Source organism: Periplaneta americana, chromosome 17 (assembly GCF_040183065.1).
Source record: "Periplaneta americana isolate PAMFEO1 chromosome 17, P.americana_PAMFEO1_priV1, whole genome shotgun sequence".
Classification (NCBI taxonomy): Eukaryota; Metazoa; Arthropoda; class Insecta; order Blattodea; family Blattidae; genus Periplaneta; species Periplaneta americana.
Window position 1 is genome coordinate 67,760,895 of NC_091133.1, and position 13,661 is coordinate 67,774,555.

The 13,661-nt window shown below is 34.5% G+C and overlaps 2 protein-coding genes across 5 annotated transcripts in view; one reads left to right on the forward strand and one right to left on the reverse strand.

The window, feature by feature from the left end:
- Window positions 1-4,884, forward strand: part of LOC138693355 (uncharacterized) — a 50,985-nt gene extending 46,101 nt beyond the window's left edge. The window contains exon 8 of the mRNA XM_069817273.1: window positions 4,457-4,884. Coding sequence (XP_069673374.1) covers window positions 4,457-4,739 — 283 coding nt within the window. The 3' untranslated portion in view covers window positions 4,740-4,884. The remainder of the gene's footprint in view (window positions 1-4,456) is intronic.
- The window catches only part of LOC138693158 (lachesin-like), a 1,789,721-nt gene that overhangs the window by 285,929 nt on the left and 1,490,131 nt on the right, over window positions 1-13,661 (reverse strand). The window lies entirely within an intron of this gene.

The window sequence follows — 13,661 nt, forward strand, 5'->3', positions numbered from 1 at the left end:
AGATGACTTAATCGACATAGTCAGACCATTACCAGGACCAGACAAGAACTTTTATTTATCCCTTGACACACGGAACCGGACGAAAAGAGGACTAGTAGATGTAGTGGGTTACACACTAAAATATTTGTTTGGGACTATGGACTCTAGAGACTTGCATAATATTAACCTATTACTTGACCAACTACAAGGTTTTCAGCAAAAGATGTTACATGTAGAAGAACACCAAATGACTTGGATAAAGACATTAGATGAAGAAACACATACTAACGCAGCAAACACAAAGGGCCGTATTCATAGACATTTTTAGCGCGGGCTTCCGGTCGATGATCAGCATTTTACGTATTCATAAACCAGTGTCAGCGATAGGATATGATTTGAATTCTGTACTAGTAACCAGTGGATAGCCGGGGCTAGCTTAGTACGCTCGTAGCGCGTGCTGCGAAATGTCTATGAATAGCACCCAAAGAGACTAGCGGAAGTACTTAGAGATTCCATTTCAAATTTCTCAGTAGCCGTAGGCAGGATTCAGACAGACGTACAGGATACTAAACAGCTTATATGAAAACAGAGTATCCTTGAAATGCAACTCTCACTCTCAAACACATTGGCCGCGCTAGACATGACTTCAATAGGGAAGTTGTCAACCTCTTTAATAATAATAATAATAATAATAATAATAATAATAATAATAATAATAATAATAATAATCCGTGGCGCTACAGCCCGTGAAGGACCTAGACCAACCAGCCGGCTGCTGGCCTCACGCCCACATGCCGAAGCAGAGGTGGACGATCATCCAACCAGAATGGAGGTATCGTGTGGTTAGCACGATGATCCCCCCAGCCGTTATAGCTGGCTTTCGCAACCGGATTTCGCTACCTATCTTAGCTCCCCAAGTGCATCACGATGCTGGGTGGGCACCGGTTCCATACACTGGCCGAAATTTCATGAGAAAATTTCTTCCCCCATGAGAACTCGAACCAGCGCGCATTCCGTAACGCGAGTCCTAAGCAGGATGCCTTAGACCACGACGCCATGGCGCGGGACTCAACCTCTTTAATACGACCGCATAATTTATCAGATATCCTACAGCAAGTATCTTTAAAATTGACTTCGGGACAGTCCATGATTACTTCCACCACAGTTGAAGATATGTATATTTATTGTGATATTGCAAATGTTCATGCAGCCGCTACAAGCAATAGCATTAGGCTTTTTATTGAAATTCCGCTAAAGGCAGCAGACAGATATTTTGAGTTGTATAGGGTGCATCCCTTACCTTTCTTTCACCATGCAGTGCAAAAACATATGGTAATAGACATAGAGGAAATGTATTTGGCAGTATCAGAGGACAGACAGTTTTTCATGACTTTGAACCCAGATATGTTAAATAAATGTATACAGAGTTATTTTACCATCTGCCCTTCAGATTATATTTTGTATAGACAAAATCAACCCAGTTGCATAATAGCATTGTTTCTTGGTAAAGAACATATAATTCGAGAGCACTGTAGCAGGTTGATTCTAAATCATCCATTCCCAGCTAAATGGATTAGATCACCGAACAACCAGTTCTGGGTCTATAGCTTGTACCAGCCTACTGATGTTACACTCAAGTGTTACACTCCTGGATTTGAATATGATGCATCAGAAAATAAAGTTACAAATTTAAGGTTGGAGAACGCTGGTGTTCTAAACGATAGTTCAAACTCCTACGTACACTCAGAATCTTTTAAATTATTCCCTCATTCTATGGGAAGATCTGAAGTTCAAATACGTACAGACTTACATATTGTACTACCACAAATTGGAGACTTGTTAGATAATAATGAAACAGAAATACTTACAAACCACTTACCACAATTTTCGTCGGAAGAGGCTATGCTTACATTGAACACTGTAATTGCAAAAAGTGAAGCAGTGCAATCTCGTCATAACTTTGATGTGTCAGGGCTAACGTCGGAGTTAAGAAATAAACCCGATTTAACCCCAAGTAATCACATAAGTGTAGTTCCATTTATCCTATTTGCATTGGCTGTGTTATTGGCATTAGTGACATTCAGAAAAAAATTAATGAGTTGTTCTCAGAGCGTTCATCAGCGCTATTCAGTGATTAGAGGTGCCAGGCCGACACCCCGAGTTCGCTGTCGAACCAGGGACAATATAACTGTTGACCTAGAAAAACCGGATGACAACGAGCCAAACCCAGCACCAGGCACAACGGAGAAGCTAACCTCATCGAAGCCAGGACCTCCAGCACTCTTCATTTGACATTAGCAGCCAGCAAGGAAGTTGATAAAAAATTTTGTCAGTCAAGATGCCTCAAGAATTAAATTTGTAATTAATTAAGTGCTAGCTTTCTCAAGGAAGTAGCCACAGATAAGCTACGTCGTATCGTAAGAATAAATGAGTTGTAGGTCGACTGAAAATTGACCACATCCTGTTTCAGCGTGAGAAGTAATTTGGTAAAGAGTTATAAGGATATGACTAGATTTTGTTCAAACACAAATAAGTATATAATTAATTCAACCTATGTATCCACTATTTCTTTTATTTTTACACCAATGTCATACGTAATCTATTAAGTTTTGTTTACTCAATTTTTACACTATTTGAAACAGATTTTTGTGATATTAGCATTAGTTGATTGTTTTTATATATTAGTAAAAATGTTTGGTTTACATATATACAAATATTTTGAAAGTTGGGAGTAATGTGATGCCCAGCTTGCTTAGCTTAACCACCCTGTATAGCTTGACGTAATAGTTAACCTTATTGTGCTATTGCCCCAGCAAGAATGAGATGACCACCAAAATATGTGAAGTAACCTTGTTATGCCATTGCTCTATCAAGGCTAAGGTGATCATTGCCAATGTCACGTCAGTGCTAAATAACTATGAATATTTCATTGTTTGTTATAAAATGAGGATCAGACAATGTTTGACTTTTGTATTTGATTACCTAAACCCTACGTGTAAGGCATGAATGTTAACATATTGTATTATAACTTTGTCACAGAACAAGGTACGACAATGTGGCTATGACAAGATGGGAAATTATGGATATTTCTGTAATTCTAAATGACCACAGATCCCACAAGCTCATCCTGTTTATCAGTATGTAACCTAACCTTATATGGATACACGTGTCGACTGTACGTGATTTTGCAAATTGTATGAACCAAGGTGAAGCTGACTCCTCATTACAATTCCGGCCATGAGAGCCAATGGATATTGCTCTTTTTGGCGCCACCCTTTGTTTGAAATTCATATATAAGGAGTGGCTTGGGTTCAGTTCGACCACTCTGCTGAAGACGACGACTAGAAGCTTATCAGTTGCATAGGCGCCAGGAGTAGTTAGGCTGAGGCTATAGACGCCCAAGTTCTCCAACACTTTGTACCAAAGTGTAGATAGCTTTATATTTTCGTACTTAGAGAATTTAACTGATTTTGTTAGTTAGACTTTAATCAACTTCTACCAAGGGAAGATGACCAACTCAACAGTTGCACTTCTTTCATGTAATTGTAAAGCTGTGTGTTAAAACATACTGCCTAAACAATTGAGATTTAGTAAATAATATTTTACGGTCATTATAGCTGAACTTGTGAGAGGAATCAGTAACTTTTAATATTTGTATATAACTGCTATGATCAGTTTATTTTACTAACTATTCACTGATAATGTTTTATTTTATTACCATTACATTAAATATTTTATTATTCAGTTTGATTATTACTGCATTAATCCTTGTGTCCACACTCCTCCTCTAAAAATCTGACTTTATTTTCGCCCATTGAGGTCCTTAGCATTGGTACTAGGATTGATAGGCCTTCCACCCAGACTCCCTCCGGGCCGATCCTATCATCCCCTACTATCTGACCCCCTGGGCACGACAGTACAAATCTTGAAAGAGGTATACCTTTCTGATACAATGGCGAAGTGAAGAAATATTTGAAATGTGGATATGGAGAAAGATAGAGCATATGAAATGGACAAACATAATGAAAAATGAAGCTGTGTTAGAAATGGTAGATGAAGAACGAATAATGCTGAAACTGATCAGGAGAGAAATATAAATTGGCTGGGTCACTGACTGAGAAGAAATTGCCCATTGGAAGGGATAGTCAACGGGAGGAAAGTTCGGGGCAGAAGAAGATGTCGATGATTGACAACATTAAGATGATACATGGATTATATGCGGGGACTAAGGGGCAGGCAGAAAATAGAGAAGATTGGAGAATGCTAGGCTTGTAGTGAAAGATCTGCCTTTGGGCAGAAAACTATGAATGAATGAATGAATGAATAATTATTTAACTTATTGTTTTTAAGTTCTGACGTACGTGAACTGTCGAAATTTCGCATTATTAATTATTAAGCTACTGCTTTTCACAAATTGCTACCGATTGCCTCTGACACGTGTATTTTGCAGTGCTTTAATATTTATTGATTGTTCCAGGTACAGAGATAATGCGAAAGAACTGTCACAACTATTCCGAGATCGACCGATGTCAGCTCTCGACACTGCCATTTACTGGATCGAGTACGTGATCAGGCACCAGGGAGCGCCTCATTTGCGCTCCGTAGCGGTAGATCTTCCTTGGTATCAATATCTTCTGCTAGATGTAGCTCTATTTGTACTTATTTCAATTAGTATTACAATCACTATATTATTGTTAATTATAGGAAAACTGTGTAACTGTTTGTCAGCATTCAGTAGAGAAAAATCAAAGAAATCTTAATTATTTGGCAGTTGTACCAACGGAATAGAAGATATAAAATAAATCAAGTTTAATACTGAATAAATCCATGATGATTATTGTTAAGTTAAGCTCCCAGAAAGAAAATTGGTAGTTTATTTATTTTTGTTATGCGCATTCTACGATGCTGTGATGAAGAAAATAAATTAAATACCGATATATTGATATTGCAACGATATTACACTATTCCATAAGCAAATTGGATTTTCAGGCGTACATTTACTGTATTACAATAAAATTACTTAAATTTTAATATTCCTTTTTATCATTGAAATTAACATCATAACAATCAAAAGCATAAATGTAAAATTGTAACAATAAACAATACATTTTCAATGCCATATGATGTAGGTCCTAACCTACTGTAAATCAAAATTGTGGTGGAGGCAAGGGAACTTAAATGATAAAGTGGGAAAGAGTTAAGTGAACTCTACATGGTTGAATATTGATATTGGAACACGGTTCAATTATTCTAATTTTATATACGATTCAATACAGGACACAGATATAATGCTATTTCCACATAAGAACTTAATCATTTTTAAATGTAAATAAACAGAACTTGTAATTATATTTAAATGTAAATAAACCGTACTTAGAATGTTACAAGTTTTAACAAACTTCACAGTTGATTTGATACAATCCTTCTATAATAAGTTCCCATTGCAAGTTACTGTTACGCTCCAACATTCCAAACAACAATGGTGATGATCAGGGAACGGATTTATATGGACTAAAAATATATGAAATATGTAAATATATATGTAGTTATTTTTACCAAAATATGGAATTAAATATGGATTTTTACCAAAATATGGAATTAAATATGGACTTAAAATTATAAAAAAATGACTATGTACGTTAAATATTGGTACATTTTAATCAAACTAAACAAAAAATATAATGGACGTACCTTATCTTCCAATGTAGTTTCAACAAAACACAATTTTTATTGTCTGTTACCATAACAATAGGTTACAAACATTTCTTTCAAGTGCTGAAAAGTGAATCTTCTTCTATTGTCTCTGAGGATAGATTTATACTGACTAAAAGAGCGTTCGACGTCACAAGAAGTAACTGGTACATAATTCAATTTCACAATGTCTGCTGGGGATAAGTCCAAGTTAATCTTCACTGTTGATTCACCACTCATCACAGCAACAACCTTTTGTAGTTCTTCATATCCAGGGTTTTTTGAAAGTACAGTGTCCACCTTAGCTCTTACTGCATCTGCAACTTTACCTCTACCACGATTCAGTTGTTCCACAGTACTATTTATAATTTCAAAACTTTCAGATAGTGAAAGGTGCCTATTTTGGAGACTTTTGAGCGTTTTTATGATGCATGAAAATGTATGCTGAATGTGAGCTAAGTCATTCTTCACACTTATGTCACAGGTAACTGTTTTCGCAGTATCAATTGAGACTGCATCTTCAGAGTCCAATGCAAGGAGAACATTGTTAATAGAGTCTATATGTTCGGCATAATATTCAACTGCTTCTAGCCATGTACCCCATCTAGTTAAAATTGGCTTTGGTGGCAATGGAATTTCAGGGTACATTTCTTTCAACACGTTAACTCTACTGGGAGCTTTGAGAAATACTTTTTTCACTGATGAAATCAACAAATCTACTTTAGGGAAATTGTCTCTGACCACTTCTGCCACACGATGAAATGCATGCGCCACACAAGTAAAATGAGTCAATTTAGGATATACAACAGATAATGCTTGTCCAGCTTTGACCATATAAGGGGCAGCATCGCTAATAAAGAATAACACATTATCGTACATAATACCCTTTGGCCACAGGATACCCATAGCTTCGTTGAACAGTTTAACTATAGTTTTGTTATTGCACTTTTCTAGAACATCACAATGTAAAAGAATTCGTTCAGAATATTGTTCACTTAACAAACCGATAACTACATTACCAACAAGTCTACCTTCTTTGTCGGGAGTCTCATCAATGGAAACCCAAATTGAACTATCTTTAATTTCATCTCTTATCTTCTGTATTGTCTCATCGTAGATGGATGGAGCATACGTCTTCCTAAGTGCTGACTCATCCGGGATTGTATGTTGAGTATATTTTTCAAGGAATTCCCTGAAGACCTTATTCTTTAGTTTGTAGAGAGGAATATCAGCAGAGATGAGAGAACGGCACAGGTCGATGTTAAACTCAGATCTTACATTCGATGTTGTTGGTTGTGTTAAAAACAATTGTCTCTGCTTGGAATTTAGTTGTTTGTTGGCCTGATGTTTACTAGTTGTAATGTGTTGTTGCACCAGGAACTTTTGTGTAGATGATACTGCACACTGACACAAATTACAAAATAATATTTTATTGTCAGTTGATAAACCATCTTCTTTAAATTCTGAAATGTAACTTGTTAGTTTTGATTTTAAATTGACTGAATGACGTACTTTTGGCATATTTACCGTCTTTATAGTATGATTTACAAAACTGAACCTATGTGTACTCTGACTGGCATTTAACTGTTGAGCTGCACAACTGAAGTCTGTTAAAAATTTTAAATTAAATTAATACAGTTTTGTAACTTACTTTCCCATTGTTGATAGGACTGCTAATTTTCAAATAACTCTGATGTTAAAGGGATTACTGAACATGTGTTTAAATCTCTATTGTTGAAATGTATTTTTAAAAGTTAATGGAATTTTGTTTTGTTTTATTGTTAAACCTAATATAATATGGACTGTTTTATATGAAATATGGAAAATATATGGAAATTAACGAAAATATGTACTAAACTCTAAAATATGGAAAAATATGGAAAATAAAAGTAGGATTTTTCAACCCTACACATTGTGAAACATAAAGATAATGCAAAATATAAATTATATTAGCTTTATAAGTAAATATGTATTTACATATAAATCCTTTCCCTGGTGATGATTATAGGGATAGAATTTTTTGTACTACAAGATATAATAAGAAAACAGAAGAAATCATAGACGTAAACAAATGTCACATCGGTATTATATCCTTGTTTCTATTTCCATTTCAGAATATAGAAATAAAAGTTTTGATACCCGTTTTGAAGTCGGACGTTCCCTTTCAGGGTGGGAGTTGCTCTCCTGATTTGGAGAATATTAATAACAATATTAAAACAGTAGTAGATAAACCTCCCGTCTCTCTCAAGTTCGCACACGCTGCATTTTGAATTCGGTGCTGCATATTAAACAGATTGAATTCGAATTCCACTCCAGCCAATTAGAACAAGGTATTGAGTGACGTTGCACAATTATGTAACCGTCCACCTTCATAGTGCCATCTGTCGGGAATTATCAGAGTTGTCTGGTGTGGATTTTGTTGTTGCTGATAATGATAATAATTAAAAAAAAATAGCAAAATTTATGAGGAAACCGATATATTATACGATATATTGAATCAAAATTTCGATATCGATATATCGCTATATCGAAACGAAAATACCGGTATTTCGTAAAAACCGATATATCGTTCCCATCTCTACTAGGGCACATTCCGAAGGGCAATTTGTTTTTCTAGAACCAATAAATATTAGTAAAAATATCTCTATCATTTCAATTTCTCCATAAAGTAACCTCTAAATGTATGAAATGTTTCACATTTTCCAAAATGTGTCCAGTGTAAGTCCATGTCTCATCCCTGCTATATACAGATCCATTTTTAAAAGTAATTGTTTTGGTCTTGTCTCTATTAACAGTCATAGTCCATTGACTGCAATAACTCTCCAAGCAGTGAAGTTTCTGTTGCAGTCCATTTATTGATCGAGATATCAAAATCATATCATCTGAATAATATTATATTATAAGAGTGCAGGTATGGAGATCCCGTCTAATTTTGGAGTTAGTCCTATTAATGGATAAAATGCGATTACATATGGTGAAATGCATTTTGGCTTCCCATATTGCACAAAATGTAACCAGTTCACGAAAAAATTTCGATGAATGTGTTCGAACTGGGAATATCATCTTGCAATATCATAATACATTTATTTAACTGCACTCTGGATAATTTCATCTAAATATCGACCAGAATATCAGTATTGTAAAGGCTGTAATATGAGAACTGGCCATACAATATTGAGTGATTATTTTTAACTTATGATGAGATTTTAATAATTTACTTTTAACAAGGTCATTCAGATCAGAAGGTAGGTTCTTTATTATCTTGGTCTTATCTATATTGATATTTCATCTTTAAAGTTTATGTCCAGATATCGCATTCGTCATTCTTATCTTTAAATTATGCAGTAATCGTTTTCTATAACCTCCTGATACGAGTAATTCCTTAAGTGTTGTCTTCTTTAGAATTAACAGATTTATTTTTACTAGGATTTGTTTTCAGTACAATTCCTGCAAAGTAACTTTCCTCCCGATTAACTAAGTTAATCCGACTGAATTTTCCTTATTAGTGCTGACGATTTCAACGTCATCTGTAAATATAAGAATCTTTAGAATTACGGATTTACTTTTAATAGGATTTATTTCCAGCTCAATTTGTGCGAAGTTACTTTCCGTTGGATTAACTAATTCGGTTGCATTTCTTTTTTACTAATGTCAATTATTGAAACGTGATCTGAAAATGCAAGAGCGGATGTTGGGGGCAGATTTTCCATTACCAATATATTATATCCGTACTTTTCGGAAATTTCATATTCAGTGAGATTTAGTGTTACATAATCAGCTAAATTAAATAACATAGGGTACAAAGGTTCGACTTCCGTTTCTTTAAGTCTGATTCAACTTGAATTGTATTTCGCATTCGTATCGAATCGAAATTTTAGCGCCAATTGTGGAGAAAAATAGACGTATAAATAATTTAGTGTCCATATGCAGTGCATATATTTTATCTTTCTACGCTCGCATGGGTGTAACTGTGTTGCGCACTGCCGGTTCCGATCTGCATCAGCGAGCGTGGAAAGATAAAATGTGTGCACTAAACTGGATTCATTCTTCTTAGAGATCATTTATTGAAGCTGTTAAGATACTGCAATTAACTATCAGAAGTCATCCTTGCTCTATTATTTGCAGCTTTCTTGATTCTCTTATTGGCTGGTAGTTTTAAAGTTTTGTCTTCATTGAAAAGGAACAACCTAATCGTAGAGACATGGGGTTTGGTCACTCATTTGAAAAATCTCCAAAAAATAATTTTACAATGTATATTTAAAGGCAACTGTTGTTATTCTGGCTTACATGTTACAATATGTGTTGACGATAATTTTTAAAATTAAATATATCTAATTTTTATAGACACTGGATATAAGTTGTACTGTAATTTAATTTAATTTTAGATTCACTGTTAATAACCGATGAAATGTTAAATAATAAATCGAACCATTAAAATGGGACACACTCACGGACAGGAGAACGCGAATTCGATTATACGGAATGTTCAAAACATACAGAGGTGAACCTGCCTGGAGAAAAATAAAAAATAGGTTGCAGCCGCCAAATTATTCTTCAAGGAACGACCACTCATATAAATTGAGGGAAAGAAGACAGAGGACGGACACTGGAAAGTATTCTTTTCTCAATCGTACTATCAGGGACTGGAATGCTTTAGCTGCAGACTTACCAATAACCAAAAATGTATTTAAAAATAGGCTTAAGGACTTTACTAATAGACGGCAGTATATTATATACATTATTTAAAGGGTGTAATTGATATTTGTTATTGAAGTGTTGTTTCAGTGAAGAAGTGTGTTGTGTCAATGAAGTGTGTTGTGTAAGTGAAGTGTATTGTGTAAGTGGAGTGTGTTTGTGTCAGTGAAGTGTGTTTGTATCAGTGAAGCTTTATAGTTTACTGTGACAATGCAAAGTATTTGAACAGTGAAATGTTTTTGAAGTGTTAATGAAATCAGGATAGAATGAGTGAAATGTTTTGGAACTGTTAGTGAAATCAGGATAGAATCAGCGAAATGTCTTATTCCAGTGCAGTGAGTAAGTTGCCAGCGAAATGAGTGTATTGCTGAAAGGCACTTGTGCAGGTATGAACATACTATACTCGTGGGTTTTAGTTCGAACTTAGGGTTAAGATACAAATTAGATTTACTTTAAATGTTATTTTAAGTGATCGTGCTTCATTTTTATTATTATTATTATTATTATTATTATTATTAATTATTACTATTATTAATTTATTATTAATTGTATTTTTATTAATTGTGTTTATTATTGTCATTCTTGAGTGTAATCAGTTACCACTACCACCAGGTATATACCCATTTGCAGTGTGAATAAATACATACATACAAACTTCAGTTTTTTAAATTTTATTTGTTTTATTTACCCATTTACATTCGAGAGATTATATCATTAGATGAATACTGAAATCTCTCCGTGACGGTATGTTCAGTACGATACAGTTCTATCACGGAGAGGGACCGAGGAATGGAGATAAATTTCCACCCACTCCGGGAATAGCAGTAGCACAAATCATATTCATAGTCATATCGGCAAACTGCTTTAATACACGGTAAAAAATATATAACCTTGAATAGTAAGGCAAGGTAGATGAACCGTTCACGGTCACTAACGACATGATTACGATGCTGACGAACATTGGAGTTTCCAGGGCTAAGAGATAAGACTTACGGGGACACCCTGGTAACTTTTGAAACTTTTTTTTCCTACTTTACAGTTCAATCAAATTTTCACAGTCTGTTCCCATTGGCATTATATTGAAATATTGAATATTTGAAAGTAATTGATTTCCCACTTTTGAATAATACATTTTTAACTATTATATTTTAGTATGTTTGAGCACACTGTACTTTTAGTCAAATTTAATTATAAGATTATCAAATTTTAACACGTGGTGCAGAATAATTAGAGAAATAACTCCAAGTACAATCATTCTTCCTTTATGCACTTTTTGTTTTGTAACCAATGCCTTCAAAATTTGTAATTAATTTTTTGTTAATTTGACAGCAATAAAAAATTATAATTATAGGGTCACAAATTGACTTGTACAAAATCGATCCTTAAACCTGAACTAGGTGCTATGTACTTGCAAAATTTTATAAATATTAGACAATAGTTACTATAAAATAGTAAGTTAGGAGAAAATCCACAAGCGATTAGAATAAACACGAAAATTTTACATGAAGCAAGTAAAACGATAGGTGTGGAAGTAAACCTCGAAAAGACAAAGTATATGATTATGTCTCGTGACCAGAATATTGTACGAAATGGAAATACAAAAATTGAAAATTTATCCTTTGAAGAGGTGGAAAAATTCAAATATCTTGGAGCAACAGTAACAAATATAAATGATACTTGGGAGGAAATTAAACACAGAATAAATATGGGAAATACGTGTTATTATTCGGTTGAGAAGCTTTTATCATCTAGTCTGCTGTCAAAAAATCTGAAAGTTAGAATATAAAACAATTATATTACCGGTTGTTCTATATGGTTGTGAAACTTGAACTCTCACTTTGAAAGAGGAACGGAAATTAAAGGTATTAGAGAATAAGGTCCTTAGGAAAATATTTGGGGCTAAGAGGGATGAAGTTACAGGAGAATGGAGAAAGTTACACAACGCAGAACTGCACGCATTGTATACATTAAATCCAGACGTTTGAGATGGGTAGGGCATGTAGGACGTATGGGCGAATACAGAAATGCATATAGAGTGTTAGTTAGGAGATCGGAGGGAAAAAGACCTTTGGGAAGGCCGAGACGTTGATGGGAGGATAATATTAAAATGGATTTGAGGGAGGTGGGATTTGCTGATAGAGACTGGATTAATCTTGAACAGGAGAGGGACCGATGGCGGGCTTATGTGAGGGTGGCAATGAATGTCCGGGTTCCTTAAAAGTCATTTGTAAGTAGTATGGTCAGAAATAATTGACAATTTAAAAGTACTGTATTAATTCTATTGCCCAAACAGAAAAAAAAACACATTTGGTATCTAATTTAGAAGCGAAATTGATCAAGTTCGTTTGGCTGAATAAAAGTACACATAGTAATAGTATTTTTAAGTGGAATAAACAAAATTCAGTGTGTCTCCTTAAACATTCTATGCTATTTCTAAATAAACAAATAATGTTCTAAGGAAATACATTTTCTTAAAAGTAGGTTTTTTTCTCTATGTAAGGTTATCTAAGTCAAGCCACTTCCATCAAATGCATACAGTATTTTCTAAACGTCTCTCTTTAACATACATGCAGTAGGCATTTGGCCTTTAATATACAGAGTGGAAGTGTTTAATGCTTTTAAGGAACGAATCCTGAGCATAATATGAATGAAAAAGTCTTTTTTGTTTGTTTCTTTGCGCTTGTGTTTCCGAGGAAAATTTATTTTACGTGATGAGTTTTATTCCGTTATCTCTTAAATACTTTTAGAAATATACATTTTATGAAAGTGTTTACCGATATATGTCAGAGGAAGAACAATTGTTTGCATACAACTGAAGTCTGATTAGTGTTACTTGTAGCTAATCGGTGATGTATGCAATGGAGGGGAAATTTACTGGTCACCCTACCTCATTATCTCTTGGCCTAGTTTCTTTATGGGTGGTGCCTTATTGGTATGACTTGTGAGGTTCAGATCTTAAATCTTATAGCAAATAGCCCTGTAAGGACGTTATACACAATGATAGGGATTCCTCAATCCCTGTCGCTTTTTCATCTTTTCCTCTATAGTATCCATTCGTGGAAGGCTTTTAAAGCAGACGATTTATGAAGGTTCTATTCTCGCTTCGAAATTCAACGAATACTAATTAATTGTTAATCAATAAGAATGATATAATTCGCGTGTATAAGGAAGATGTGTAGATTTTAAAAATGCGTCTTATAGCAAATCATCCTGTAAGGACGTTATACAAATGATAGGTATTTCCTCAATCCCTGTCACTTTTTCATCTTTTACTCTGTAGTATCCATTCGTGGAAG